The sequence below is a fragment of the Carassius auratus genome, unplaced genomic scaffold (assembly GCF_003368295.1).
Source record: "Carassius auratus strain Wakin unplaced genomic scaffold, ASM336829v1 scaf_tig00026326, whole genome shotgun sequence".
Lineage (NCBI taxonomy): Eukaryota > Metazoa > Chordata > Actinopteri > Cypriniformes > Cyprinidae > Carassius > Carassius auratus.
In genome coordinates, this window is record NW_020525509.1 from 1 (window position 1) to 24,792 (window position 24,792).

Genomic DNA, 24,792 nt, shown 5'->3' on the forward strand with positions numbered 1-24,792 from the left:
AAACAACATCCCTAAAAAAGATATTAATGTTTGTCAAGTCTAAAGTTAATATTTTTGTTTTGCTTTATACAACACAGATTGTTTCAAAACAGATTTACATTAATAAACAGTAGAGTAACTATCTTAATGCAGTAAAATTTATCATTTATGAAACCAGTTCATTTAAATTCAATGTAAATTCAGCTCTTAGTAAGATAATGGTGTCATTTATTCAGCTCAATTTAGTGTGTTGTTTAAATTCATTTCAGTGTTGCCAAGTTAATCTTTATAAAGAAATGAGTTCAACTTTGCTATAAGCAGATAAACAGAAGACAACTGTATCATTATTCAAAGATTTTAAGATATTGCTTCAATAAATTAACAACACATTTGCAAGTTAATATCTGGGTTATTAAAGTTAACTGAAACTAAAACTAAAACAATTAACAAATATTTTTGCTGCTGTTAAATTAAAAAACGCAACATTTGTAAAATGTTATTTTATTTAACTTGATGTACTAAAAAACAAATAATAAAATAAAAATTAAATTAATTAAAAACTGTACATACACATATAAGAAAATGACAAAAAATTTATTAAATTGCTAAAATTGTAATTAAAAAGAAAACTGAAAATATAGAAATAAAAAATATTATTAAAAACCATAATAGAATCTAAATTATACTAAAATTCATACTGAGTCATATTTGCATGTAAATGTTTTGTTATTAAATATGTTAAATTTTGTTATTAATATTTATTTTAATTCTAAATTTCTTTGATTAATTAACCATCAGGGAAATTCTGATGTATGTTATTGTTAATAATTTTATTTTTTTATTTTTAGAGAAAATATAATTTTTTATTATTATTATTTATTATTTTATTCTATTTTATTAAATTATTTACTCTTTAAGCAAATGTATGTTTTTTTGTTTGTTTTTATTTTTGCATAAAACTATCAAAATATTGAGGTTTATGTTAAAAATACCAGGTTTTCTGTTCATAACATGTATTTTGTTTTCTATAGCTTACACAGAAGGAGACCCTGGTTTCATTTTTTGACAATCGCACTTGGACGAAGCAAGGAATGACAGAAGACTTTAATTATGACAGTCACTCGGCCGCCTGGAAACATCCGCAGGCTAACGTCTTCGTGATCCTCGTCATCTTCATCGTAATGAAGGTACAGAAACACACACACACACACACATCCAGTTTCTCCAGAGCATTTACTGACTCCACGGTAATAATACATGAGCTCATTAACATATGCCTGCCCACATTTACATATCAACACCTGTCTGGTATTTACAGCTTCGCCCGGCCTGATGAAGTCACTGGCTAAGGAAAATAATGTGTGTGTGTGTGTGTGTGTGTGTGTTACCTGCATGAGTGTGTCGCCCTGGCAACCTCATCAGAACCCGGTCGAAACCTGTAATGGCACGGGAAGTGATGTCGTCAGTGTTGTCATGGGGACAAGTGCCCTGCATGTCCTTTAGCTGATCGGGAACCTTCGGTGTAACCTGTGTGTCTTTAATTTGTCCCTGTGTTAGTGAGCACTTCTCCATCACAGGTGTGGCATATCAAGATGCTGATTAGACTGATTAGATTAGCAGGATTATTGCACAGGTGTGCCTTAGACTGGCCACGATAAAAGGACACTCTAAAGTGTGCAGTTTTATTATGCATCACAATGCCACAGATGTTGCAAGATTTGAGAAAGCATGCTGACTGCAGGAATATCCACCAGAGCTGTTGCCTGTGAATTGAATGTTCATTTCTCTGCCGTATCCAAAGGCGTTTCAGAGAATTTGGCAGTGCATTTGGAGAGGTTTTCTCTTCACGGTTGAATCCTAGTTTTACAGTACAGTGCAGATGACAGGCAGTGTGTATGGTTAGAGTGAGAATCACCAGAGACCTCACGATACGATATTATCATGATATTGTGATTTTAAATATATTGCGGTATTCTGTGATATTATATTACATTTATGCATTAGGCAGGCGCTTTTATCCAAAGCGACTTAACATTGCATTCAGGCTAACAATTTTTCCTAACATGTGTTCTCTGGGATTCGAACCCACAACCTTGCGCTTGCTAACACAATGCTCTACCACTTGAGCTTGAGTAGCCTTTTATTGTGGTCAGCCTAAAATAAGGTTGTGCAATAATCATGCTGTCTAATCACCATCTTGATATGCCACACCTGTAAGGTGGTTGGATTATCTCGGCAAAGGAGAAGTGCTCACGAACACAGATTTAGACAGATCTGTGAACAATATTTGAGAGAAATAGGCCTTTTGTGTACATAGAAAAAGTCTTTAGATCTTTGAGATCAGCTCATGGGGCAAAAACAAAAGTGTTTACCATTTTGTTTAGTGTAGATTTAAGGGGCAATTATTTTATCACATAGTGTCAGGCAGGTTTGGACCACTTTTTCCCTTAGTAAACTAAATAATAATTTCAAAACTGCATTTTTTTATTTACTCTGGAAATCAGAGTGTAATATTAAAATTTGTTTAATAATCTGAATCTTTAAGTGTGACAAATATGCAAAAACGGTGTGTGTGTGTGTTTAATTTGAGGCATAATAATAGAAAGGAGGGACTTTGGGGAAAAAATGCTGGCAGGTGGAGAGAGAGAAGTGGAGATTTTGGATGGATCTGTCCATTTTTCAGTGCCAGGAGAGAGCGAACGAGAGGAAGAAAGGAAGGAAGGAGAGAATATTATGCAATGATCTCTCTATTCCACCCACAGATTTCGAACACTCTCCAATATAATTCACATAACACTTACGCAACATTCACACTGAATCCCACATCTACCTCCAGCAGGAGCCCCTTCTGTTCTCAAAGGAGCCATCGATTGTGCTGCGTGTGTGTGTGTGTGTGTGTGTGTGTCTAAAATGCTATTTCCAGATTGGAAAAAAAGTTCAGACGTGTGCGTTTGTGTTGCCGTTTGCCATTATAATTAAAGATTGAATAAAAAGATGATGATATTTTCTTGTGTTGTTCTCTAATGAGATCATACGCACACACACACACACACATACATACAAACAAAAATACACACTTTTATAATTTTGTTCTTTTGTCAAACTTGTATTTGCATGTTGTTAAAAATATTGGAATCGAGTTCTTCTGTTGTTATAATTTATAATAATTATTATTATTTATCATTTCAAATAAAAATGTATAATTATAATCAATTAAGTAAATATATTTTTATATTTATAATATATTTATAAAATATTTTGGTTACGCTTTATTTTGTGATATTTTATTTTGTATTATAACGCTTATATACATGTAATGTGTTACAAGGATATGATACTGAAAAACACAAATGTCTGGGCATGTCAAATCTTCTCTAGTGCCCCAAAACACTCAATAAAGCATTGACATTTATTTATATATTTATATAATCCTTACAACTAGTACACATTATTTATCTCTTTTTTCATTCTTGTAACATTCCAAATTGTTGGTTGTGGATTCAATTGTAAGAAAGTAGCTTTTATTTACACATTTACATCTGACATTTATTTAACTTTCTGTTTTCGTCTGGTGAGGATTTCATACAGTATAAGCGTAAAATGTCATGCAGACGATGGGCATGACAGATTTTGCGTCAGATGTATAATGAAGCGTTGATCTCTAAGGATATTTGGGGATTTTGATGTGTTGTGACGCACACAGGCGCATGTGTGAATATCACACCCCTCTGGTTTGTCATATGCCAGGCTATTGTGTGTGGAGAGACGGGCTGCAGACTCGCAGAAAGGCCTTTTATGTGAGCTACACATCTCACATAATCACTGCCATAAACAAACTATATGAGAGTTCGGAATTTTTTAATCCATTATTTAAAAAAAAAATGTTTTGGTCATTGCTGTTTTTAATTCTGTTTCACACAGGTGTGTCACTGCTGTTGTTTTTTAATAAACCACCAATGTAATTTTGTCACACTACACAACAAAATACAGAAAAATTACTGTCATGCTACTGAAAAATGGATTCAACCATATTAATTAGTTAATCCCTCAACACTGATTATATGATCTCTCGGTTATATAAGCAGCAATTTTGCTGCAGAGATAAAGAAAACTATTAGATTTTGCTGAAATGTTTCCAAAAGTATTTTGCTTTAATGAGTGTTATTGTTGTTTTTGTGTAGTTCTGGATGTCTGCTTTAGCCAACAACTCTTCCCGTACCATGTGGAGCCTTTATGCCTGTTTTCGTCATTGGTATGTATTTGTATGTTAATTAAACTTTTAAAGCAATACACCAAAAGTTATTTGAATTAAAAAATTTCACTAATAGATATTGCAGTACTTCCCCAGTTGATTAATTACAGTACATGTTTTGTATTAGACATTTTCTGAAATGTTGTTTTTAAATATTAGGTTTGCACTAATTTGATTACATTTCCAGAGTTTAAATATGAACATTGGGTAAAGCCAGGTTCAAAATTCTTATTTAAATTTGTTGGCATGTTAGAATTTAAGATTATTACTGAAGGGATTTTGAATTTATCTTTTTATCCCTCCATATATCAAAAAATTCTGTCAGAAAGAGAAAAGTAAATATTCGCCATGTTTTTAGAAATTAAATGTTATAGAAATCATTGTGAATTATATATTAACAAACCCCTCTATAAAAAAACTTCAGAATATTGGTAGGAATAACACTCTTTAATTTGGTGTATGCAAGTACTGCTGAATTGGGAAAATAAACAAATTTTATGAAAACTACCTTTAAAGATATGTATGTATATTGTAATTGCATTCTACAGATGCAAGCAGATAAGTACCAAAATAAAAAACTTGTGATTGATTATATGAACAAACCCTTCAGTAAAAACCTTTAAAATATAGATATGATTAAAACTCTTTAAGTTTTGATGAATATAAGTGCTGCTGAATTGGAAAAAACAGGCTTGAAATGTATGTATCATAATTGCAACCTACAGGCGCAGATAAATAAGTACCAAAATAAAAACTTGTGATTGATATATGAACAAACCCCTCAATAAAAACCTTTAGAATACATAGATGAATAAAACTCTAAGTTTTGGTGTGTGTAAGTCCTGCTGAATTGGAAAACAAACTCATTTTGAGGAAAACAGACGCTAAAATCTATAGATGCAAATAGATAGTGCAATAATAAAAACCATGTGAATGATGTATGAACAAAGCCTTCAGTAAAAACCTTCAGAATACAGAGAAGAATTAAACCCTAAGTTTTGGTGCATGTAAGTGCTGCTGAAGTGGAGAAAAAACTCATTTTGAGAAAACTGGCTTTAAATATTTGTACAGATGCACATAAATACATTTCATAAAATAAACGGAAAAAAAAAAATTCTGATTGCTTCTATTGGTCTCACTTGTAAATCGCTTTGGATAAAAGCGTCTGCTAAATGATTAAATGTAAATGTGTATATTTTGGATATTTTCTGTCCACTTTTCTGAAACAAGACACAAAATGGTTCAAAAGCTCAAAATTGGCAAGTGCATGAAAAAAAACTAGATTTTCCTGTAGTGTTTTGCCTATATGTAAAACATATTTAATGCAATATATTTATTAAAATGTGACCTGGGAATGTGTGCTTCAGGTGCTGCGTTTGGCCGTTTGGTGGGTGAGAGTATGGCCGCATGGTTTCCAGAGGGCATTAATACGGACGGCATCATCTATCCCATAGTTCCCGGAGGATACGCTGTTGTGGGTGAGAAGCAAACTCTCTCGTACATGTGTAGAGCTTCAACAGACATGTTCACGCACATATTCATCACAGCTGATTACATTTTATGGAAATTGCTGCATAGTAATTTTGAGAGGCATTGATTTAGTTTTGTTGTGTTTGGTCGTGGATTGTTGTTTTCGTTGTTAGTCTTTGATTAGTACCCACTGGATTCAATTATGAAATAACAATAACCACTTTTGAATGATTATTGTTTTATTTGTAGCTTAATGGCCAATAATGGTGAAGGGTTTAGAGAAGTGTATGATTGTGACCATCAAAAGCACTATAACAAATTGTTTTTTCTTAGAAGATTAAATATTTCAGTAATTCAAGTCAAGTTTATTTGTGCGGCGCTTTTTACAATACAAATCATTGCAAAGCAACTTTACAGAAAACGAAGTTTTTACAATATTTAGTAGTAGCTTATCAGTGGTGACTCAGTTTATGTGCATACATATCAAACAGACGATGAACACTATTAACAGCAATTAATAGTGTATTAGTTAAATTGAATAGTTTAAATAGTGTTTTAAAAAAGTATTAAATATTAGTTATATTTTTATAAATATTTTACACAATTGTATTCATTTTATTCAAAAATTAAATGTATACAGAAATTTTCTAATAAAAAAATATATTTTATAAATTTGTAAAAATAATTATTTCTGTTTATTTATATTTAAGTACGTCTTTTGTACGTATTTTATTGTGATATTGTGAAACACGTTGGGCTTCTTGGTGTCGTATTAAACTGTGCTATATAAATAAACAAGAATAAGAACCACGTTTCACTGCAACTTTAGGTGTATATGTATATAACCAATAAATCCTGAATCATGAAAAATTGTAATACTAAAGTTTTCAACAACAAATAAATCAAGCTAAAACTAGAACTGTAGATACCAATTTCTTTCATTTTTACTGTATGTAGTTTTTTCTTTTTTGTGTTTGCACCATTGATTTTATGTTCTGTGCGACTTGAAACTCTTTAAAATCCCAATTAAGTAAATATCTCTTCTTGTCTATTCATGAGTTTAAATTTTAATTGAATCAACTCAATAGTTTGTGTTCATTTGGTATTTAATTTTTTATTTTAGTTCAGTAACCAAAAGTAAACCTATTTGACATGTATACATTTATGCATTTAGCAGACTCTTTTATCCAAAGCGACTTACAGTGCATTCAGGCTAACATTTTTTACCAAACTCGTGTTCCCTGGGAATTGAACCCACAACCTTTTGCGCTGCTAACACAATGCTCTACCATTTGTTTTGTTAAATCGGTCTTTCTACAGGAGCTGCGGCGTTATCCGGAGCAGTCACACACACGGTTTCCACAGCTGTGATCGTGTTTGAGTTGACGGGTCAGATCAGTCACATTCTGCCCATCATGATTGCTGTGATTCTCGCCAACGCCGTCGCTCAGAGCCTTCAGCCGTCCATCTACGACTCCATAATCCGCATTAAGAAAACTGCCTTACCTGCCCGAGCTCGGCTGGGGCCACCATGAGTGAGTCTCTCTATCTGTACATCTAATATCGCATTTTTCTACATCAGCACAGTCTTTGTAGGCTTCAGTAACAACTATTAATAACTGAAGCAAAAAATGCTTTTTTATTTTCTTATGTTCAGTCGCAGTGACATCAAGTCCTTCCTTCTTCTCACATGACATCCAGTTTATCAACTAGTTACATTAAGCTGTTACAAGTTGCATTTTTATAACCAAATTTATGTTAAAGGTTTGCACGAACATTTCTAATTTTAAATTAGTTTAGCTTGATGTACTAAAATAGCTAAAACTGAAATAAAAATGAATGTAGACATGTCTATATAGACATTTAAAAACAACATAAGCTAATGTAAATTCAAAAACAAAGCTAAATTAATAAAACGTAAACTAAAATGTAAACAGAAAATATAAAAAGTCTCAATGATACTAAAGTAACAAAGAACTGCTGATTCACTTCTGGGTTCAAGGATTTATAACTTAAAAGCTGTAATGGCCGAAGAAATAAAGCAATTGTCAAATGTTTATTAAATCATATATGCAATTAAAAGATAACATGATTTAATATTTTACTGTTGCATTTAACTACATTAACGAAGTAATCTATTCATTTGTTCATTTTTAAATGGATTTACATTTTTACTTTTGCATTAATACATTTTACTCCATTTTATTAAGATCAAAAGACAGAGATGGTGTTTTCTCTTCATTAGTGTAAATGGACAGAATGTGTGTAAACGGTCTAAAGTTACACACACACACACACACTCAAATTAGACTAATGGAATTCTACACACACATCAATCTTCGTTTCCGAGGCTTTCAGATTTTCAGGATTACAAAGTCTCAGATTTTGTTGCTGTGTGTGTGTGTGTGTTTTTGTTGTGATTTAAAGAGCAGAAAATGGGCGCGATGTGTGTGTGCGCACATTTTGCACCACACACACACACAAACTTACAGGTGTTTGCTCTTAATGACTTTGTTTCTGAGGCATCTGAGAGATGCATTTATACCTGTCAAGAGAACAATTACATAACTGTGTGTGTGTGTGTGGGAAGTCAGATTTTTGCTGAGTAAGAATCTGCAGAAAACTCACATATCAGCAGGATGCACACACACTCTCACACACACGCACACACACATACATTCATTGACATTCAACACTCTTTCTTTCTCTCTTTCTCTCTCTCTCTCTCTCTCCTCTCTCTCTCTCTCTCTCTCTCTCTCTCTCAACACAATTCTGCCAAAAATACCAATCAAAACAGAAACAAAATATGTCTTGTATGCCAACAACAAAATATTGTTTAAATAAAACAAAGGATAACGTTTGCTTTCATACTGATGAAATAGATTTGTACATTTTCTGAAATAAATATATGTTTAAATATTTATTTACTAAAATTTGGCAATAAGTAGGGTTATTATATTTTACAAAAATAATAATAATAATAATAAAACCATTAAATAAACTTTTTTTTAAATAAAATAAAATATAAACACATTTTATTTCTAATTGCCAAAGCAGCATCTCTTATTTTAATTTACTTTAACTCAATGTTCTTAAATAATGCTTGAATTAAATAAAACAAACATTAATAAACTAAAATAAAAATTCTTAAAATAAAACTATATAGAAATTAAATGAGAATTTAAGCATTGGTTCTGTTTTCATTGCGCTGCTGTAGTGAAGGATGAGTTTGTAAACGCTGGAAACCTGTCAGCATCTTACAGAGAGGTCTCTGTCTGCAGGAAGTATAATATCCGTGTGGAGGACATCATGGTCAGAGATGTTCGTTACATCACACTGAACTCCACCTACAGAGAGCTTCATGAGATCCTCCTGATAGGAAACCTCAAAACAGTGGCACTGGTGGAGTCTGCAGGTACAAACACACGCTTGCTCTAGATCTACATTATACAGATACATATACATATACATGGATGGCTTGTCTTTGTAGTTTGCATTTTCCAAATGTTTGTTTCGTTGTTATTGATACATTTATATTGGCTTTAAATAAAACTAAATCCATAAAAAAATTCTAAAATGTTAACTTTTTGTTTCTGAAAAATTAAGTCAAAACAAATAGGTCAAAAAGGTTGTTATTGACGATTGTGTGTAAAAAAATTTGAATATGGTTCAAATAATTTAAAATAATTATTATAATGATAAAATTACAGACATTTGATGTGTTTGAAACATATATTATGTGTGTGTGTGTGTGTGTGTGTGTGAGACAGAGAGAGAGAGAGATAGTGTGTGTGTGTGTTATTTTATTTGTTAATATTTTTACTTAATATTTTTTAAGCATTTTTTTATTGTAACTAAGATTTTTTTGTAATTTTGTTGTTTTTAAATTTTTTATTAGTAATTATTCATTTTTATTTCAGTTTTAGTTTGTTATTTTAGTACTTCATGTTAAACTAAATAAAAATGAGAAATATTAAATTGGCAACAAGCTGATATATATATAAAAGAAATTCAGTTAATGTGCATTTTATTTTAACTTTTTTTTTTTTTTAAGTTACCAATAATAACCATGATATATGTATTCCCAAAACAACCCTTGAAAAGTTTCGGTTGGTTTTTAGTTTACAAGGTTGGTTTGCATTGTATTGTTTTTTTTTGTTTTTTTTTACATTTTTTACATAAAGTCTCTTCTACAATGCCTTTATTTGATTTTTTTTTTTTAAACACAGTTATATTGTAAAATATTATAATTTTAAATAACTTTTTTCCTCTGTGAATATCTGTTAAAGTGTAATTTATTTCTGTGATGCTCTGCTGTATTTTCAGCATCATTCCTCCAGTCTTCAGAGTCACATGATCTTCAGAAATCATGAAATGATTTATGATGATTTACTGCTCAAGAAACATTTCTGATTATTTTAAATTTTGAAAACAGTTGTGCTGCACAATATTTGTGTGGAGACTGTGATGCATTTTATTTTTCAGGATTCACAGATGAATAGAAAGTTCCAAAGAAAAGCATTTCTTTGCAATAGAAGCCTTATAAATGTCTTTACTGTCACTTTTGGTCAGTTTAAGCATTGCTCTCTCTGCTCTCTAGAGTCGATGATCCTGCTGGGCTCTATTGAGCGCGCTCAGTTACAGGCGCTCCTCGCGCAGCATCTGAGTCGCGAGCGCCGGCTGGAGTTCATACGCGATCGCGCCAACGCCGAGAGAAAACGCGTGTCTGTGATCAGCACTCCCAGCAGCGAGGAGGGGGGTCAAAAGGTCAACCACGAGGTTCGCTTCCAGGTCAGAGGGCAAACGTTTACTTGACTCTCTCGTCTGACTCCACACACTGTGTTTTTTCAGTTTCTGAGATGTGATCTCTGTTTGTGAGTGCAGATCTCCACAGAAGAGTCTTCGTTCACACCGACCCGTCCCATTTCACCTAAACCTCTCAAACCTGCGCTGAAGAGGACATCTACCGCAGAGAAAAACATCGAGATCCCCACAAGTAATGGCACACACACACTTTTACTTATCTGTGGAAACACGGATGTATCGAGTCAAAATAGGGCCATATATATCTGCAAAACAAAACAATGTTTTGCAAACAAAAAATATGTTTTGCAAAAAAAATATATGTTTTGCAAAAAAAAAAAAAATATGTTTTGCAAATAAAAATAGAGTATTGAGAAAAAAAATTGCTTTTTTGCAAGTAAAAAAAATAACTGCAAAAGAAAGGTCTACCACTGAGAGAAAACATAAAGTTTAGCAAAGTAAAACTTCAGCCGCATTAACTTTGCAACACATTTCCCTTTGCGCTGCTCCTTTAAATCCGCGTTTCAGTCATCCGTGCCTTTGCAGTGCAAGCTTTCCTTTGCGCTTCATTTTTTCTTTGCGCCTCGCTTTGTGTCCCTGATTTGACGTGGGGGAGGGGTCAAGAGGTTGAGGTGTGTACAAGGGACGAAGGCGCGTCCTTCTTGTTACGTCATCAGCGCGAGCCCCAGAGCCCTGACCGAGTGGATCGATCGAAATGGCGGAGCAGAGACATGCGGGTGATGGATCACAGGTATGTATTATTGATCGCTTTCTTCAAGTTCACTAGATAGACCGATAACTATATGTAACTATCTGTATCAACGCGTTTGCTCAAGTTAAGTAAGTTAGAGATCAATTAATGCGGTTAGTGTCAATTAGCTAATCGCCGAGTGTGTCGGCGGCTGTACATTTCTCACAATATGCACACCTTTCACGTTGTTTTATAATTAATGATTTATAATAATCATTCTCCACGCCCTAGTTGTATTATGGACTATAAACGATGCCAAAGGTGTCTCTCAAAATATACTCTAAATAAAACCAATAATACAAAACAAATGTGCAAAAATAATTTGAAATAAACCTCTTTCTGATTCCGAACAAGTTTATTTATATACAGTAGGTCACATCCCAATAGACTATGTTTAAAAGCTGTGATGTTTATGATACATTGTTAATGCACTTATTCTAGATCAGTTGTGTGAAACTCAATTCCTGGAGGGCCACAGCTCTGCACAGTTTAGCCCAAACCAGCTCCAACCCACACCTGTTAGGAGGTTTCTAGTAATCCTGAAGATCTTGATTAGCTGAATCAGATATGTTTGATTAGGGTTTGAGCTAAACTGTGCAGAGCTGTGGCCCTCCGGGAACTGAGTTTAAAAAACCTGATCCAGATAATCCTATGTGATGTTGTCATGACATATTTAACAGAGAGAATATTCAGATGTCTGTACAGCTGCACAGAATTTAATAGGTCTTCTGACCCAAAGCCTTGGTCAGATTCAGTCAGCTCAGGGTCAGCAGCAGCAGCCACAACAACGACAGCAGCCTCCTGCTATTTCTCAGCCTCGAATAGAGCAGGATATGGCCAGGTTGCCGCATCCACATCTAATTATCTTAACAAATCTCTTTTGAATGTGTAATATTATAATTAACATTGTTTTATTATTTGTAGATCTTTTCCTGGGATGTTTAAAAAAGCAAAGAAGAAAACTCCAAATCAACAAATACATGTGAAAGCCACACCTTGGAAACCATTTGCTGTTTCCATATATTTAATGAGCAGCAACACTGACACCTCACCCACACCTTCTGAAGAGCTTGAACTACTCCAGGCCGGACTAGGAAAACGGGTGATTACAATTTCATCCAATGTGAACCATTCGGATGTAAGTTCATTTTATAGTACAATCTAATTTGTTAGTTTGTGCCACCTGATTTTAGAGCAGGATTATTTCTATATCAACCTGCGAATAATTGCTACTTCAAAGTAATATTCCACTTTCAAAGCATGCTGAGATGAATGAACATAATTTGCTTAAATATAGTAAAATGTGAATAAGTATGAATAAAAATTACAAACAAATGCACGTAAAATTTTCAATGTGATAAAGATTTAGTTTTTACTGTGTATGGTTGTTTGAGAACCCTTGTTCTGTTTCATGTTTATTTGAGTTATGCAAGCTCCTTGAAGCTGAATTTCCAAAGATGAAGTCCCTTACTGGAGGGTGGTTACTTTATAAGGCACCAGGTATGCTGTACTGTCAACCAGAACAGACACAAACATGAATATCTGAGTAGAGTTATTAATTGAACGTTTCTCCTTGCATTCTAACCTTAAATCCCATGCTACATCCTTTTTTAATAGTAGTACACAGGGAAGTGTTAATAGAATATGGGAAGCACTGTTTTTTTTCTTTTTAGCTACAGTATAATCCCAATTATATAGTAAAGACCTTTTATTTTTGAATTTGTTAATGTGTTTTTAAATTGTCAGGTGGGAATGGAAGAAGAAAGCTTACTGTTGTTCCTCCAGACTCAGAGGGTTATACAGGCAGCCTTCTCAAAATGGCTACCACTGCTGGAAAAACAGCACTGTATATGGTCCCTCTTCAAGATGAGTTATGTCTTGATCCACTGCCATTCTCAGCAGAAGAGTTTGCGAAGATGCCAAAGGTTGAGTGTCGTACTTGTAAAACCACAATGCCACTACCAGTTTTGTACTTGCATGTTAAATCTTGTGGTGGCTGCACACAGTCCGCTAATGATGAGGTATGTTGTTTACACGATTACATTTTTTTAGTAGAATTTATTATAACATTTTTCAGTTAAGTTTTCTTTTAGTTAGAATATATATCTCATTTTGTAATTTCAGACTACTGAAGATGATGATGAGGATGTAAAAGTAGTTGGTGAGATTACCAGAGCAGTTACCCCTACAGCCCCAGCTTCTATACACACACCCACCACTTCAATACAAACTTGTTCTCCTACACCCACCACAAGTTTTGAGGTGAGCTAAATGAAAATGCTGTGTTTTTAATATATTCAAAATACATTTGCTTTTAATTTGCTTATAAGTGCATAAGGACTGTTGCAGTTAGTAAAATTAATTAGATGCCATGTTAAGATTTTATTACTAATGGTAATGTTAATTTCTTTGTAGTGCCTTATTGTCAAGTACTTTTGATTAATTGATTGTAATTATACTGTCTCTCATTGGTACATAAAGACCTTTTTTTTTGCAAGAGGTAAATAACACTGGCTGAGAAGAATGCCCTATTTTTATAGTTTTAAAACACTACACACGTTAGAAGTCCATACAATTTACTGAACATTTAGAACTGAATAAGAATGTTTTTTGTAAAGTTAAAAAAACTGAAACAGCCAGTGCTTGTTTAGATCTTGCAAAATACTTGGTGACCAAAGTATTTAAAGTGACCAATTAAACAAAATACTTGATTGGAGTTTGGAAATAACCAATTGTTTTAATTGGGATTTTATTGTATAATACTTAATCAGTTGTCCTTTTGCCATTGTAGGATGAGGGACAGTGTCCCATTTGTTTAGACACATTTTCACAGACAGAGTTGCCCATGCATGCAAGTGTATGTGGAGATAGGTAATTTTTAATGATTTGAAAAGTTATTTCATTTACAGACATTTAATAAGGTTATGTATTAAAAACATGTTTTAAGTATTATAACATTTACAACATGTTATAACACTTATAAGAAGTCAATCTAACCATTGGGTATATACTCAGTACATTACAGACACTGGATTATGAGAGCAGTCCTCCGTGTGGCACACCTGTACAGCAAAACCAAGGCCCAGACATGAAATGGTACAGTCTATTTATTGCATTTGAACAACCCTGAGACATCAGAATTCTTTACTAATCTTTTTTTCCTGTTTTTATAGTCCAGATGATGTATTGCGTTTGTTGGCAAGTAGGGTAGATGACAGCAAGGATTTCAAGATCTGTGTTTCTCGAACTGACTTCTATCAAAGAGCTATGGTGCAGTGGCAAAGACAAAAGAGAGGAACCCCGGGCAATACTTTGCGTGTAACATTTTTGGGGGAAGCAGGTGTTGACACAGGTGCCATTCGTAAGGAATTTCTTTCAGGCAAGTCAGGTTCACAATCGCCTTATTAGGTTTTTATATTCATCGTAACAATTTAAAGTTTAGAAAAACAATAAACAGTTACCACGAGTCATTATGAGATTTGGTATGTTTTAATGTGCTTATAATTGTACAATGTAGTAAATTACATTCTTTTTTTAACATGTACATTTGTTTGTAGATTTGATTGGTGAGATTGAGAAACACCTCTTTGAGCACAGAGGACACCAGAGAGGGAAGAGCCCCATCTACTCCCTAAGTAATATGGAGAAGGGATTTTTTAGGTTAGTAATATTGTACATTGTAGTAACATGTCAGTTGTCATTTTTGCATACAACTAAATATTACTTTGTATTCTTTCTTTCAGGACAGCTGGAGAAGTGTTTTCTGTTAGTCTCGCTCAGGGTGGGCCTGCCCCCCGTTTCTTGAGGCCGTGGTGCTTTGATTATCTCTCATCTGGAGACTTGGATGAATCAACTCTAACTATAGATGATGTGGACGATGCTGAACTTTATCATTTGATTAAAAAGGTAGTAATTTTTTTCCAAATAAAATCTGATTTCATAAAATCTTTATTTCTACGCAAGCACCATTTGCCACAGTTTACGTTTTTGTGTTTTCAGGTGGAGGAAGAAGAAACCGATCTCTCTGCATGGAATGATCAAATAATTAACTGTGGTTTTACTGGGGCCGTTAAACCTGAGAACAAAGAGGCCATAATAAGGTCAGAAAAAGTCATATAACTTCTTTACATTTGAAACCTTGCAAACGGTTTTAATTTTGCTGCCTTATACTGATTAGCCACAACACTGTCTATATTATGCAAGAATTTTCTGGTTCTTTTTCCAGATCAATTGTGCTTCATGCAACTCTACGTTTGGTCCCTTTGTTGAAGCAAATCCGAAAAGGTCTTGAAGTCTACAATTTTGTAGACATTCTGGAAAACCATTCAGGACTTTGCCACCAGTTCTTTGTCCCTGATGTGGTGGATGATGATGATAAGGTATCAATAACTGGAAAAGAAAATATGCCTATATATTGTATTACATAAATGTTATTATAGTAATAAAGTAGCTTTGGATAAAAGCCAAATGCATATATGTGTAAATGTACCTGAAAATGGATGGGGTTTTTTTTTCACAGGCTGATGCAGACTTCATCATGCAGAACATTCTTCCGAAAATGTCGGAGAAGGGATCAGTACGAGAGACTTATGAAACAGCTATAATCAACTTTCTGCAAGACTTTCTCCAAGAAATTGAAAGCTGTGGTATGTATGAACTGACAGAGTTGATTTAGTATACATAGTTTAAAAAAACTGCAGATTACACAAATTAATGTCAAAATGTAATTGATTGAATTCAGACAATACCAACCCTAGAGATAACAAGTTGTTTTGCTTGTAGAGGATAACCCTGACGGAGACATCCTGCCCTTAACTGTCCCCGGTGTTATGCAATGGCTCACTGGCCAGGGACACAAACCTCTTCTAATGTCAGAACTTAAAGAATTCAAAATTTCTCTTCATTTTGACCATGAGTGTATGCAGAGGATGCCAGAACATAAAATATGCTTCCCAGTTGTAAGTGCCTGTGCCAGAAAAATTACATTTCCCACAGTACACATGGGTGACTACAGTTCTTTTAAGTCAGTCATGTTGCAAGCCATTCAATTTGACAACGGTTTTAACAGAATTTAAAATGCTACTAAATGTATGGAATTGTACATGTTCGGGAAAAAAAAACTTTTATACATTGGCAAATGTTCTTTATGGTTTTGAAATTTACTGTGTATCTGTAGAGAACACAACGTGTTACATATTGTAAAATTTGATATCTTAATGCATGTGTTTAGAGAACACGTTGTTATAAGAGCCTTTTTCTTAAATATAGCAAATACAGAAAATAAAACAAGCATGCAATGTCAACTTAAGTTTGTTTTTTATTGTATTGGATGTTAATTTGCTTGTAAATGGATCATTTGTTCACTAGTCATTTCAATGATTGATTTAGTGTCAATTAAGAATGAAGCAGTACAAAATTTAAAACTTCTAAATACTGGTCTCTTCCATAGTTTTGAGAGTGTGAGGTTGGGTTAAAAAAAGTTTGAATTTGGGCCTTAAGTTCTTCAGTTAAGGGGCATTCGACTGGAGGAACTACAATTCCTGTCCACGGCTGGTCAGAGATACTGTCTGTGTCCCAGTCAGAGTCGTCGTCTTGTACAATCTGTTAAAAGTTGGTAATAGTTTATGGACATTGGGACAATATCTTGCATGAAAACATTACATGCATTAAAAGACAAATTCTTAAAATACCTCAGATGGGACTGGAGGAGTGACAGGGTTTTGCAGGAGTCCAATTTCCCACAACTGTTCTGGGCTTCGATTACTCTCTGTGCGGAGAGGATGGTTATTCCACCCAATAGTAAAGGAGTCAAGGCTGGCCTGGAGACGAGGCAGGAACACAAACTGACAACAAAAGAGGTGAAGGCTGTTGGTTGGCTCTAGTAATCCTTCCTCTTCAAGGCTGTGCAAAACATCGTAATAGATGTTTGTAACTGCCATCCATATGTCACGCCAAAGGCGCTCAATGCTAAAAATGGAAGAGAAAACAGTGTGTAATGTTGAACACAAATCATCATTCTTAGAAACAGAACACTTTAAGATTAATATCAAGCTTTAACTAACTTATCTTGCTGCTTACCGCTGGTTATGCACGCTTTTCCCTGAAATGTAGCTTCCCCTGCCACAACCTCGCACAGAAAACATACATCTGGCAATCTCTACATTTTCAACTCCTTGGTCTCCTCGAACTCTAAATGCAAAAAATTAAATATGACCAGGTATTTTAGAAAAGAAACCTATGTTAACCATGTTTAAACAAGCAGGGATTTATTTACATTTAGCTTATGCTTTTATCCAAGGTGACGTTCACAAAAGAAGCAATCATTACTGGAGGTAACAAAGCATTCATACACACTCATGATGTAAGTTGTCTTACCTCAAGGGAAACCCATGTCTCTCCACTGACTGAAGGAAAAAACCGAGGGCAGTGGATGCCTTGTTATCTGTTGCAGCTCCAAGGTACATGACCTGAGAGACATAAAGTAAAGTTAGACTTACGCATTCCATCAGGAATTTGATTTGTACAAAATTTATAGGCCAACAATGCATTAAATAAAGAGAAAAATACCTTTCTGGAGTACCCATCAATGGCACCGAATATCACAAGGCCATATCTGATAAAAGATAATCTGTTATTACCAGTTGAAATGCGTATGTAAACTGTAGAGAGAAACTCGCATGCATAATAAGTCATTTTTAAGGATTAAAAATATCAAATAACAAAAAAAATTTGGGCATTACTTATATTCCTTCATACATTTTCAAAGAATTTAAATAGAATTAGAAAACTCAGAAACTCACAAATAATGACTTCAAAATGTAATGTGATCACAATATGTGATATTTTCACAGAAAGGGTCACATATACTTTTCAGTAGCATTACATCAATGGCTTGACACGCATAACATACCTTATCAGCTTATGGTTTGTGTCTACGTGAACAACATGAAGAGGGCCCTTGACGGAATAAGTCCTTCTGACTACACATCTCAATTGTGTAATTCTTGCAAGTATTCCAGCAGAGTCCACTCGATGCATGGAATCCCAAACTCTTGTCCATGGCACACGATGACCCAAGGCTTGTAAGTGTCCCTTCATCATTCTATGGCCTAGGTGTGGACTTTTAGCTTTGATTGACCTCACTAGGTTGTCAAGTTCTTCATCTGTGATTTTACTGTAGGTGTCCTTTAGAGAAATGCCATACTCAGTGAGGCGACGTTTGATTGTCCTTGTTGACACACCAAGAAGCTCGGCAATACATGGAACAGATAGCTGCATATTAACTAGGTACTGAAGATGTTCTCTGGAAATAATAAACTTTGGGGGCCCCTTAACTCCAAATTCAACTTCAAGGGCAGTAACAGGTTCATTGTTATTGTCAATATGCCTATCCACTGTGTTTTTCAAGGTTGACAGTTCGCCAAGGAGTTCCTCTGGGACTGAAATTTGATCATAGACTGATGAAATGAAGAGAAGCTCATGACCGCATAAAAACTGCAAATAATCTAAATCTAGGGGTAGGCGACTCATTGCATCCTGCAGTTTGGATAGCAGTCTTTCCATGATCATCCTTCCCAGCTGGTGACTTGTGGCATCATTAGGTCCATGGACCTAAAGATAAGAATTTATTTGATTAAATGTATAAAAAAATATTTAAAAATTGATATGCGAGTCAGCTAAAGTTAAAACACCCTTGGGAGTTTGGCTGGTTGTGTGCGTGTTGAGTTCTGTGCATGTATCTGTGTGTGTTTTGTGCACGATTGTTTCTTATTTGAGTGTTTTCACGATTCTGATCAGTAGGAAATAATGCTCTATGTAAGCAGTTCGAGTTTGAGTCACTTATAACGTGCATTTGAAAAAACAACAGTCGAACATCATCATCATTATTATTAATATACTTTACTATCATGAAAATACATGAGAAGGTTTTAGGAATATTGATAAAATGATGTCCATATGCATTTCCTAAAACTAGTTATGTGTGTTGCAGTTACTCTGTCTCAGATCAAAGAACATAGGGGTCACATGACAACAGAACATGGCGGATGCAGTAACGTATGTCTGAATGCTATTTCCACCACACATACTATATTTTGCCTTTTTTGTGGATTACATTAAAAGATTTCAGATGCAAAAAGCCTCTACAGGCCCATCTCCATAAAAAAAATGAGATTATGATGTTCAGTGAAAGCTCTCCACACATAATAGCTTCTTACTCAAATAATTTTACTGCAAAACCCCGTTAAATGCCACCCTCTGGCCGGTCTGAAGTATCTGTTATTAATAATATAGGAGTCTAATAATAATAAGAAGAAAGCGATCAATAATACATACCTGTGATCCATCACCCGCATGTCTCTGCTCCGCCATTTCGATCGATCCACTCGGTCAGGGCTCTGGGGCTCGCGCTGATGACGTAACGAGAAGGACGCGCCTTCGTCCCTTGTACACACCTCAACCTCTTGACCCCTCCCCCACGTCAAATCAGGGACACAAAGCGAGGCGCAAAGAAAAAATGAAGCGCAAAGGAAAGCTTGCACTGCAAAGGCACGGATGACTGAAACGCGGATTTAAAGGAGCAGCGCAAAGGGAAATGTGTTGCAAAGTTAATGCGGCTGAAGTTTTACTTTGCTAAACTTTATATTTTCTCTCAGCGGTAAACCTTTCTTTTGCAGTTATTTTTTTTTACTTGCAAAAAAGCAATTTTTTTTCTCAATACTCTATTTTTATTTGCAAAACATATATATTTTTTTGCAAAACATATATTTTTTTTTGCAAAACATATTTTTTGTTTGCAAAACATTGTTTTATTTTGCAGATATATATGGCCCTATTTTGACTCCATACCCCACGTCAAATCAGGGACACAAAGCGAGGCGCAAAGAAAAAATGAAGCGCAAAGGAAAGCTTGCACTGCAAAGGCACGGATGACTGAAACGCGGATTTAAAGGAGCAGCGCAAAGGGAAATGTGTTGCAAAGTTAATGCGGCTGAAGTTTTACTTTGCTAAACTTTATGTTTTCTCTCAGTGGTAGACCTTTCTTTTGCAGTTATTTTTTTTTACTTGCAAAAAAGCAATTTTTTTTCTCAATACTCTATTTTTATTTGCAAAACATATTTTTTTTTTTTTGCAAAACATATATTTTTTTTGCAAAACATATTTTTTGTTTGCAAAACATTGTTTTGTTTTGCAGATATATATGGCCCTATTTTGACTCGATAAATACACACACAGAATGGAGAAAAGTTTTTTGTGTAAATGCAGGTTTAAAGTCAACATGAAATAGCATTTGAAACCCAGTTTTGTTCCATAAGCTCTTGTACTTTAGAATGCAAGACTTGTTTTTATCCATGTTTAGATTGCAATGCATTGTGGGGAATCTGAAAAACAATCACTTAAGGAAGATTTTTGACCAGGACTATGCATTTTTATTATTTTATATTATTGCTGTGACTTTTCTCATATTAACCACCATTCAATTATTAAAAGTAACTACTAATTAAATATGTAAAAAAAAAATAGTAGAAAATAGTTTTTCTACTATTTCCACTTTCTATAATTTCGAACTTTTATCTTACCATTCTTAAAAAAAAAAAAATTATGACAAAGGAACCACAAGTTAATTCAACAGTTAAATATAAAAGATAAATATTAAAAATATAAAAATCACAGGAAAAAGAAAAAGTCAGTCTCAATTACCTTTTTTTTTTTTATTCTATGGTAGAAATAATCTTCCATACCACACAAACTAGACAAACATCAGAAAAGTAAATAAAAAAATAAAATAAATAAATAAAGGACAACATTTTCTTTCTCTAGATTGACATGAATCTCATGCATCTCATTCCTAATAAGAGTAGAAACTTATTAAAACACACAGAGACAGTTTTGCTTTCATGTTGACTTTGGACTTTGATCACATGAAACATGAGTGTGTGAGTGTGTGTGAGAGAGAGAGAGTGAGTGTGTGTGAGTGTGAATGAGTGAGAGAGAGTGTGAGGGAGTGTGAGAGAGAGTGAGTGTGAGTGTGTGTGTGTGTGTGTGTGTGAGTGTGTGTGTGAGTGTGAGGGAGTGTGAGTGTGTGTGTATGTGTGAGAGAGAGTGTGAGTGTGTGTGAGAGTGAGAGAGAGAGAGAGAGAGTAAGTGTGAGTGAGTGCATGCATGTGTTTCTGTGTGTGAATGTGTGTTTCCACATTCAGGAACATCCTCTGAACATCTGTTACATATGATACACACAGCAAATAAAGACATGAACATCATCATCTCTTACCGCAGCGGCTTCTCACTGAGCCAGTGCGCTTAAAACACAAACAAAAGCAAAAATTAACCTATATAGGGTTAAAACCAGTGGATGTAAAGAAGGAGTCATTTCAGAGATGATCTGGGTGTGTGTGTGTGTGTGTGTGTGTGTGTGTGTGTGTGTGTGTGTGTGTGTGTGTGTGTGTGTGTCATGTGAGCCAGACAACTGGAAAAACCACCACACAAAAGCCAAATGATCCCAAATTACTGTGTCGGCTGTTAATATTTACTGTACAGTTAATATGTAATGTACTGTTTGCTGATTATACATTCATAAATCAGGCTAGAGATAATCAGAAACATGAAGCGTGTGCTGAATCTCCTGTCATATATAACCTCACGCCGATTACATCACATTCAGCTGTTTATCAGTGATTTATTAATAATACTCAGACTCAAACTGCCAAAACCATTTCAGTTCACTAAAACCGGAACTAAAACTGAGATAAAAATACATAAGCCGTACAGAAACAGATAAAAAAAAAATGACAAAAAGCACATAACAAAACTACTCAAATTTAAACTAGAATCAAAACTAAAAATACTGTTAAAATGCCCATTTCAAAATAATAATAAAAACTATAAATAATACTAAAATAACGCTGCAGACACTTTCAGCCAAAGCGGCTTTCAAATGAGGACACTTCTTTGTCAAATTTAGTTTCAGGCTGCTGAACCAATATTATTTTTTCCAAACGAATCTGATGCAATGTCTTATTTAATTTTTTTTTTTTTTTTTAATCCCCTTGGTTATGGGAATGTTAAGGAAACATTACATTGTATCATTTTGCAGACATTATTGGAATGTTACTTTCCGAACGTTCTGAAACAAGTAGTTACATTTAAGATCTGTTAGAACATCTAACTAAAACATGTCAGAAAAAAAATGATGCACAATGTATAAATAATGTTTTTGTGCTTATGTTTTTAAAGACCAATGAAAGACGTTGTCAAAAAGTTTCTGAGAACATTTCTATTATACTGACACATAAATGATGTTATTATAGATAGATAGATAGATAGATAGATAGATAGATAGATAGATAGATAGATAGATAGATAGATAGATAGATAGATAGATAGACGCACCGATCCTCAGGAACACCACCACACTGAACATTGACAGCAGTGTTGGAATCACGACGCCGAAGAATGTGTTGAGTTTGGGCGGCTGTTTAGCGGGGGTTCTCCGCCGGTCGGTGGCGGGGCTCCGGGGCTCGTGCTCATCTCTCCGGTGCTCTCCGGACTCGTTGACGCTGGCGGAGAGCCGGTAATGCAGCAGCGGCGTCCGCTCAGTCATGTCGCCGTGATTGAGGCTTCCTCTCCGGCTGCGGTCACGTGACTGCCCGTGTTTACAGCCGCCTCCAGTCACGTGACAGAGAGCGAACGCAGCCAATCAGCTGTGGCCTCGAGGATAATTCACATCCGAATGCGTAATAATGCAAAACATAAAAGGTTTATTATTTAAACGCATCGTACCTGAAAAATAGTAATTACTTTACAGTATAAAACTTTCTCTGAAACACACACACACACACGTATTTTTTCAACAGAATAAATAAAGCACACTTTACATAAATACTGATAAACTGTACATTAGTCTGATGTTGTTTACCCTTGCTTTATAAACTACAAAATATATATTCATATTATAAAATGAATTTCATGTAGCCTAAACATAATATGTGACCCTGGAGCACAAAGCCAGTCACTAGGGTCAATTTTGTGAAATTGAGATGTATGCATCATCTGAAAACTGAATAATCAGGGGCGGATCTAGAAATATTGATGGGTGGCGAGAAGGAGGCAGGAATTTTATTCGGGGCGGCAACATATGGCAGACGTATATGTACTGAATTTAGTCACAGTTATCACAGATTGATGATAAATATATGTGCACACTACAAAAGGACACAGCTATCATTTACAAACTTAATCTCATGCAATCAATGTCTTGCATTTGAAACAGTTCATATCAGGAATAAGTGACCATACCCCATAAGCCCCACACACTCACTAATGCATACAGTATGCATCCACATGTCATTAAGAGCATTATAAAAGATTCAGTGTTATCAATATGTCAATTTATTATAAGAAACACAAGATTTTAACAGCCAATGACATTTCCAGCTGGGGAGACTCAACTGATTTTCTACAGTTTAGTGTTAATCATCATCTAACTCAACCAGTCAAGAGCTACATTTAGCCTTAGATGTTATATGAATATGGTCCTGAAGCATAGCTTTTATTAGCTGACAATAATCATAAATAAATAAACATTATAGGCAGGGGCGTCGCTAGGCCCTTTTTAGGGGGGCTTCAGCCCCCCTAAACTTATGCCCAGCCCCCCTAAAAAATATTTGATTAATTAATTAGTGATCGCTTCAGTCCCCTTTAAAATCTCATTTGAGACGGTGGCAAGCTGCATCAAGTTCCGGCTCCTCCCCTGATCTGAGTCTGCATGGATTCAGCGCGTTTTTCAATCCACAGGGGCGCCGAGCAGAGCGAACATCAGAGAGTACAAGGTGTGTGTGTGTGTGTGTGTGTGTGTGTGTGTGTGTGTGTGTGTGTGCGCGTGTGTGCGCGTGTGCGCGTGTGCGTGTGGTGTGTGTGTTCTCGCATCCAATACCAGTACGTCTTCGCTGCGTTCACTTTCAGCCTTTATCACAGTGTGACAGATTTTTTTTTTCTTCCAACAAAAAATGAAGCGATTAACACCCATGAAAACATACTTTAGAAAACGATCATGATTTATTTTAATTTACTTTTTGAAATTGAAAACATATTATTGTGTATTTCGGCATTACATTATGCAGCCATGCAAAATAAATTATTAACGACACACATCATTGTCTGAAAGCACTAAATGGCACAGAGAGAGAAACATCATGTGGAGTTATTTTGTTTTCTATTATTAAACATAATTTTGTATTAAGTAATAATTAATCATTAGTGTATCATGATACATATATTAGAGTAAGAGTAGGCTAAAGGCATCTGTGATTTTTTTTTTTTTTAAGTAATTGATTTATAGAAGTGGCAAATTGATAATGATGTTATTTTTAATAAATATAAATAAATATAGAACAGATTAAACATATTGCCAATAGACAATTACATTAATACATGTTTTGTAAGACTGAACTACTGGTGATTCCAGCTAACCAATTGATTCATCACAACTTCTCTATACAGCTGGGCTCGTCAACCATAACTCCTTCGAGGACAGCCAGAA

General features: G+C 34.7%; 2 protein-coding genes and 1 pseudogene across 3 annotated transcripts; 2 read left to right on the top strand and 1 right to left on the bottom strand.

The window, feature by feature from the left end:
• The first annotated feature begins 4,189 nt into the window (after positions 1-4,189).
• On the top strand, positions 4,190-24,792 carry LOC113078684 (chloride channel protein 2-like; annotated as a pseudogene).
• LOC113078682 (uncharacterized) lies at positions 11,122-16,558 on the top strand. Of its 2 annotated transcripts, XM_026251017.1 has the most exons (15): positions 11,205-11,255; positions 11,936-12,096; positions 12,180-12,393; positions 12,680-12,755; positions 13,002-13,276; positions 13,380-13,517; positions 14,047-14,126; positions 14,271-14,351; positions 14,429-14,634; positions 14,813-14,915; positions 14,999-15,161; positions 15,255-15,355; positions 15,481-15,634; positions 15,775-15,901; positions 16,038-16,558. In XM_026251017.1, exons 1-15 carry the CDS (start codon positions 11,220-11,222, stop codon positions 16,328-16,330), a joined length of 2,208 nt encoding a protein of 735 aa, XP_026106802.1. In that variant the 5' UTR covers positions 11,205-11,219; the 3' UTR covers positions 16,331-16,558. The 2 variants fall into 2 exon arrangements, with proteins under 2 accessions (XP_026106803.1, XP_026106802.1); XM_026251018.1 differs by lacking the exon at positions 11,936-12,096 and having other exon boundaries at positions 11,122-11,255.
• On the bottom strand, positions 16,555-19,968 carry LOC113078683 (uncharacterized). Its single transcript, XM_026251019.1, has 7 exons — positions 19,590-19,968; positions 18,166-18,866; positions 17,823-17,868; positions 17,631-17,722; positions 17,334-17,444; positions 16,946-17,222; positions 16,555-16,856 (listed from the first exon to the last, which is right to left on the bottom strand). Exons 1-7 carry the CDS (start codon positions 19,623-19,625, stop codon positions 16,650-16,652), a joined length of 1,470 nt encoding a protein of 489 aa, XP_026106804.1. The 5' UTR covers positions 19,626-19,968; the 3' UTR covers positions 16,555-16,649.

Coding starts and splice junctions, on each gene's coding strand:
- LOC113078682 (XM_026251017.1), top strand. CDS start 11,220: ATGGCGGAGCAGAGACATGCGGGTGATGGATCACAG. Junction 12,394..12,679: donor CCAATGTGAACCATTCGGAT/GTAAGTTCATTT, acceptor TGTTTATTTGAG/TTATGCAAGCTCCTTGAAGC. Junction 14,635..14,812: donor TCGTAAGGAATTTCTTTCAG/GCAAGTCAGGTT, acceptor ATTTGTTTGTAG/ATTTGATTGGTGAGATTGAG.
- LOC113078683 (XM_026251019.1), bottom strand. CDS start 19,625: ATGGCGGAGCAGAGACATGCGGGTGATGGATCACAG. Junction 17,723..17,822: donor TTGATGGGTACTCCAGAAAG/GTATTTTTCTCT, acceptor TATGTCTCTCAG/GTCATGTACCTTGGAGCTGC. Junction 17,223..17,333: donor AAAAGCGTGCATAACCAGCG/GTAAGCAGCAAG, acceptor TTCCATTTTTAG/CATTGAGCGCCTTTGGCGTG.